General features: G+C 38.7%; 1 protein-coding gene across 1 annotated transcript; it reads left to right on the forward strand.

The window, feature by feature from the left end:
* Positions 1-3,281: 3,281 nt before the first annotated feature.
* Positions 3,282-5,318, forward strand: OR10A4 (olfactory receptor family 10 subfamily A member 4). Its single transcript, XM_024118727.1, is given in 3 exon segments — positions 3,282-3,285; positions 4,337-4,944; positions 4,947-5,318. Coding segments are annotated over 3 exon segments (984 nt in total).
* Positions 5,319-6,635: the final 1,317 nt, after the last annotated feature.

A 6,635-nucleotide genomic window follows, 5' to 3' on the forward strand; every position in this document is an offset into this window, starting at 1 on the left:
TGTTGGATTCTGTTTGCTAGTATTTTGTTGGGGATTTTTGTATCTATGTTCATCAGTGTTATTGGCCTGTAGTTTTCTTTCTTTGTGACATCTTTGGTATCAGAGTGATGGTGGCCTCATAGCATGAGTTTGGGAGTGTTCCTCCCTCTGCTATATTTTGGGAGAGTTTGAGAAGGATAGGTATTAGCTCTTCTCTAAATGTTTGATAGAATTCGCCTGTGAAGCCATCTGGCCCTCGGCTTTTGTTTGTTGGAAGATTTTTAATCACAGTTTCAATTTCAGTGCTTGTGATTGGTCTGTTCGTATTTTCTATTTCTTCTTGGTTCAGTCTCGGAAGGTTGTGCATTTCTAAGAATTTGTCCATTTCTTCCAGGTTGTCCATTTTATTGGCATATAGTTGCTTGTAGTAATCTCTCATGATCCTTTGTATTTCTGCAGTGTCAGTTGTTACTTTTCCTTTCTCATTTCTAATTCTACTGATTTGGGTCTTCTCCCTTTTTTTCTTGATAAGTCTGGCTAATGGTTTATCAATTTTGTTTATCTTCCCAAAGAACCAGCTTTTAGTTTTATTGATGTTTGCTGTAAGAGTATTTTAAAATCCTGGAGGAACACGAAGGAGAGAGTAATTAATTATATCCAGTTGGGGATAAGAATGGTCAGAAATGGTTTTATTAGGAAGTTGACATTAGATTTTGGGTTAAAGAATGAGTATGAGTATTAATATGGTTTATCTGCTTTTCACTAAGGCATTTGATGAACTCTTTCATGAGACCTTTGTTACTATGTTAAAGAGATATGTTCCAGATGACAGTACATATAACTGTGTTTATATATACCCAACACATGTCTGAAATGATTTAAAGTTGCTGTTAGAAAAAAAGAGATAGCTTTGCTATTTGCCCAAAGAGTAGAGATTAAAAATTAGTGTCAACCATTTGGGAATATAGCTTAAGTGATGTGCCCCTAAGATTTGGCTCTGTCCTGAGAAATATTTTGATTAAATATTTGAGGGAATTATACATTTATGGCACACTGAGTGATGCAAAGCTGTTATAACGGAGTAAAGCTTTAAAAATGTCTTTTCAGCACATAGCAAAAAAAATTAAACAAAATAAATATACCTTGGAAGATAAAACCTATAAAACACACACACACACACACACACACACACACACACACACACATACTCATCTTCTATGACTGTTGGCTCAACTAGAGATCCAATAGTATCACCAAACTGCTTTGAAAAAAGTTAAACCTTAGGCTACATTAATTACTAAACACCTAGAGTTAAGCACTCTGCTGTGTGCAAAAGATACAATGATGAATGAATACATTTGTGCTCATGAAGTTAATAATTATATAACATAAATAGATGCACACATACACAGTTATAAAAATGCTCTAATAGCGGTTTACACAAAGTGTTGAAAGAGAGTAAAAGAATAATCCCTTGATTTGGCCAAGGGAGGACAAGGAAACTTCACAAAGAAAATGATTTTCTGATGAGAGATGAGCAGAAAAGTTATACATAATTGCAGGAAGATGTTTCCGAGGATAGAGAGCCACATGCAGAAAGGCAAGGAGGGGTGAGAGAACACAATGTGTGCACAGAACAGAAAGTATTTTGGTGTGATCAGAGCATCAGCTCTGTAGGGGATTTGAAACTGGAAAAATAAGGAGAAATCAGAGAAAAAGACCTTTTCAAGGGTTATACTTATTCCAGGAACAGTAGGGAGTGATTGAAAGACAGTGAGCAGGTAAATAACCCTATCCAAGTTGCTGTCAGATCACATACAAGTGAAGGATGGTTTGAAGAGAATGAGTTGGAATCGGGTTCCTACAGTATTCCAGGCCAAAGAAAATAAGAACCAGAACCAAAAGCCGTGGTGATAGGGATGGAGAAGGTAACACTGAATCAGTGTTTAGGAAGAAAAATAATCAAATTTGGGGGATGAATTAAAGGATTTTTATCCCAGTTCCTGGGTTACACAGCCAGGTGGTCTCATTTCCTGAAATGAGGTAGATAAAAGCAGGGAGGTTAGGGAGGAAGAAGATGATGAGCATAATTTATGACTCTTATCACTCTTTAAATCTAAGGCTGTATTGTTGATGTATGTAGTCTTTTGTGTCTAAATTCCTTATGAATGTGGCTCACTGTGCCTACACTCTGCCTATATAGATATTTCCCTGATTATTTTCCATATCTTCTTCATTCTTCATTCAATAACAATTTACTGGGCATCTACCTTGCAAGGCGTTGGGATAAAAAGTTGATTAACACAATCTCTACTCTCAAGGAGTATACCACCTAGAATATGAGATGAAGACATGTATTCATGATTATTCTAAGATAAGGACTGTAAAAGTGGTATTTCAGGTCTCCAGTGGTGCTAATACCTAGAAATGCTCTGTCCTTCTAGAAATTGTCTTACTTTTTTCAACTTTGCTTCCATCCTATGCCAAATGGTCCACCTTAGTCTCACCTGTGAGCTCAGATTCATTCCCATTCTTAGAGAGTGGGTGAAAGTGTCACCTGACAGGCAGATCCATGGCTTGGAGTTAGACTGACCAGGATGCATATCCTGATGCCATTTGCTGGCCGCCTAACTTTGGGAAAATTACTCCACTTCTCTGTGCCTCAGATTCCTTGGCTGTAAAGTGAAGCTAATAATAGTCCCTACATCTTCCGGTAGTTGTGAGACAACCATAACACTTGCAAAACGCTCAGAGTACTGTCTGGTACTTACTTGGTGATCAATAAATGTTCATTCTTACTATAAAAATAAATAAGGTATCAAAAAAGTTTTCATAAAAGAAGTGATGGCCAGCTTGAGGTTTCTAAAATGAATAGGAATCAGCAAAAAATTTTAAATAAATCTTTCTCACTATTTTTACTCTTTACCTTCCTCTTTCCTTCACCACCTTGACTTCATGTCTTGCACCTGCTCTGGATTTCACTTAAAAACCATCTCAGTGAAACCTTCTATGACACTCCCCACACCCTAAATCCTATCTTCTCTACAGCTTTATTCTTCTCCATTATTCTTGTCACCGTCTAACATACTATATATTCTATTTACATAATTTGTTATTAATCTGTCTTCCCTATTAGTAGGTGAGTTGTATGAAGGCAGAGATTTTTGTTTGTTTTATTTACTAACATATTATCTTCAGTATCTAGAGCAGTGTCCGGCACACAAAAGATAATCAATATTTATTGAATAAATTATTTTTTTTCCTTAGGGATTGAAAAGAAAGGACTACAGTGAGTTTGGGCAATGGGTTAGATAGAAGTAGATATTGGAAGGTAGATTTAGCTTTATATCATAATAATTGTAATGTTTAGCATTCATTGAGCATGTATTATAAGTCAGTCACCATATTACGTGATTTAGATTTATTCCTCCATTTAAGTTTATAGTCATCAGAAAAATTTTCACAGTTCCAATTTCGAAGCTTAGTTATTGATGCAGTGGTGAAACCTTCTGATTCTTTTTCACAGGATTTAATAGTATTAGTCAAGCTTGCATATTTGAGTTGGTCTTTATTTATATGTAAAATTTGTTTCATATTTCTTGAGAGTCAAGACTTAAGTCAACCAGTGGAAGCTAATGAAAGGCTGTATACAGAACACACCTGGATTCTCTCTATTGTCTGACAGTATCTTGAGTCTGGGTTCCCTTTGTCTGATCACATATAGCCACATGGAGAATATTTAGCCCAGTGATCAAGATAAACCACAACTTCTATATTATGCATCTTCGTGCTTAAACTGCAATTGTTTGAGGTTAGAAATGAAGATGTCTCTAATATGCTGAACTCTTCCCAAGTATGAGCTGCTCCAGATTAGGACACATTCAGGTCTCCTCCTCAGGAATCACTGGTAGTTGTTGGTTCACTTTCCTTGACTTTCTCCTTCCCACCCTTCCATTTTGCAGAAAACATGCCCTGGCTCACCTCACCACTTTTCTGTGCATTAAGTCCCCTCCTTTCAGAAATGGTTGGCCTGGCTGAAGAGAGATAGAATAGGAGTAAAGAAGTGAAGCTGTGACTTTGAACATCCTCTGTCAAGCAAAGAAAAGTTGAGACATTATAGATACATACGGTGTGCCTGAGTTCAGTCTGAAAAAAAGTTCAGTCTGAAAAAAAAAAGTATTCTTCAAAAAAAACTGTGAATCCCTTAGTCAGACTTGTTTTTTACATTTTAGAAAGTACAGCTGTTTGACCTTCAACAACCATAACAAGAGGTTGAAGAATGAGGCCACAGGAGTTTCCCTTTCTAAGGGTGTAATAGAGGCCTAAATAACATACGGGGACTTCCACCTTCCTGGAGTGTGGATACCTAATGAAATCCTGGGCAGAAGAATAACATGGGGAAACTGGACAATTGTCAATGAGTTTGTTCTTGTGGGCTTCTCAGCCCTGTCCTCTGAGCTACAGGCTCTGTTGTTTCTCCTTTTTCTGATCATTTACCTGGTTACCCTAATGGGAAATGTCCTCATAATCCTGGTCACTACAGAGGACTCTGCCCTCCAAAGTCCTATGTACTTCTTCCTCAGGAACTTGTCTTTCCTGGAGATAGGTTTCAACTTGGTTTTTCTGCCCAAGGTGCTGGGGACCCTGATCATCCAAGACACAACCATCTCCTTCCTTGGCTGTGCTACCCAGATATACTTCTTCTTCTTCTTTGGAGCTGCTGAGTGCTGCCTCCTGGCCACAATGACATATGGCCGCTATGTGGCCATCTGTGACCCTTTGCACTACCCAGTCATCATGGGTCACAGGGCCTGTGCCCAGCTGGCAGCTGCCTCCTAGTTCTCAGGATTTCCAGTGGCTACTGTGCAAACCACATGGATTTTTAGCTTCCCTTTTTGTGGCCCCAACAAGGTGAACCATTTTTTCTGTGACAACCGCCCTGTCATTGCACTGGGCTGTGCTAATATACCTCTCTGTTTGAACTGGAGGCTCTGACAGCCACTGTCCTATTCATCTTCTTCCCTTTCTTGTTGATCCTGGGGTCCTATGTCTGCATCCTCTCCACTATCTTCAGGATGCCCTCAGCCAAGGGGAAGTGCAAAGGCTTCTCCACCTGTTCCTCCCACTTCCTGGTTGTCTCCCTCTTCTACAGCACTGCCATCCTCACATACTTCAGACCCCAGTCCAGCACCTCTCTTGTGAGAAAGAAGCTGCTGTCACTGTCCTACAGGGTGGTGACTCCCATGTTGAACCCCATCATCTACAGCTGAAGAAATAGTGAAGTAAAGACTGCACTGAGGTGGGCCATCCACAGGACCCGGGACCCTCAGAAACTATGACTGACTTAGATGGAAACTGAGGGGGTAGAATGCAAGGACAAAGGAAAGAAAAGCATGTTCCTCAAATAAGTCTTTTGTCTCTACTCTTTCCAGGACCCACAGTATACCCACTGGGACTTTGGACTTTCCACTGGGAATGAAAGAACATGAGTGATGAATGAACTTCAGTAGGCTCAGTATTCTCTGAGACTGGGGTACCAATGTCTCTGAGGATGCTACTAGTTTACACAAATTAGCAGCCTATCAAAGGTTGACAGTTTCACTACAATTTGCCACTTTTTAATTTGTTTTAACTTTTCTTGACCTTCTTCATCCGTGTTGTTTTATAATTTTCTGCTTTGCTTTCTTCTGTATGTCCAAAAACTCTACTGGTAGCTCAGAGATCTTTTTGTTTATGAGATAAAGTAATGATAATAAATAGTAGAGTTTGTTTCATTCTTTCACTCATTTTTAAAACAAATTTTGAGTTTAAACTCAAACTTTCAAATTTTCAAAAATTTCAAAACTCAAATTCAAAACTTCAACAAATTTTTATGCAGCGTTCAGCATGTGTCAGAGCTTATTTAGACCCTGAAGACACATGGGTGAATAAAACAGACTAATTTCTTGCCTCATGGAATTTATATTATAATGAGAAAGAAAGAAAATAAAATGATATTTTAAATCCTCCACTGTCTTGTAAGGTACACATGTTTAGAGGGCTATCAATTGAGGACTTTTTCTGCTACCATAATTGGTCTGTGCCTCATCTGGAGAAAGACTACTTGGCATTGATGACTACCTCAATCTCAAATTATACACCTTGGATATGAGAGTTACTTGACAGAAAGTGTGTAAAGGAATCTCAAGTTAAGTATAAGTGGATAAATTATGGGAAACTGCTGTGAATAACCCAAAGATTTTTTGTTTTCTAGATTTTTTGGTAATGTTATTGTGATTGGATGAAATCAACTGTCCTTTTTAAACTTACATATCCCTCAACAAATTTAACAGCCCCTCTTTTGATTTTGTCAGGGAACATAGTCCGGTTCTGGATTATTGGCAAAGAGCAGACTTGGGACACGGGCACCATAGCTTTGTGTAAACTATTCATAAGAATTTATTGACAATTAACAGCGTAAACTAGCATTTACTCCATAGACATGTCCTCTCCTCAAGCTCTACAAATGGCTCTCCCTCTGTGTGCCAGGGAGGTACCAGGACCAGTTCGATCTCCCACACAGGGTATCTTTCAGCTCTCGCATAGCAAGGGCTCCAGAAGGGCAGCACATTCTGAAATCCCCATAGGAATTTGCAAATGAAAAGGCAGATCAGCGG

Source organism: Physeter macrocephalus, chromosome 16 (genome assembly GCF_002837175.3).
Source record: "Physeter macrocephalus isolate SW-GA chromosome 16, ASM283717v5, whole genome shotgun sequence".
In the NCBI taxonomy this organism is placed as follows: domain Eukaryota; kingdom Metazoa; phylum Chordata; class Mammalia; order Artiodactyla; family Physeteridae; genus Physeter; species Physeter macrocephalus.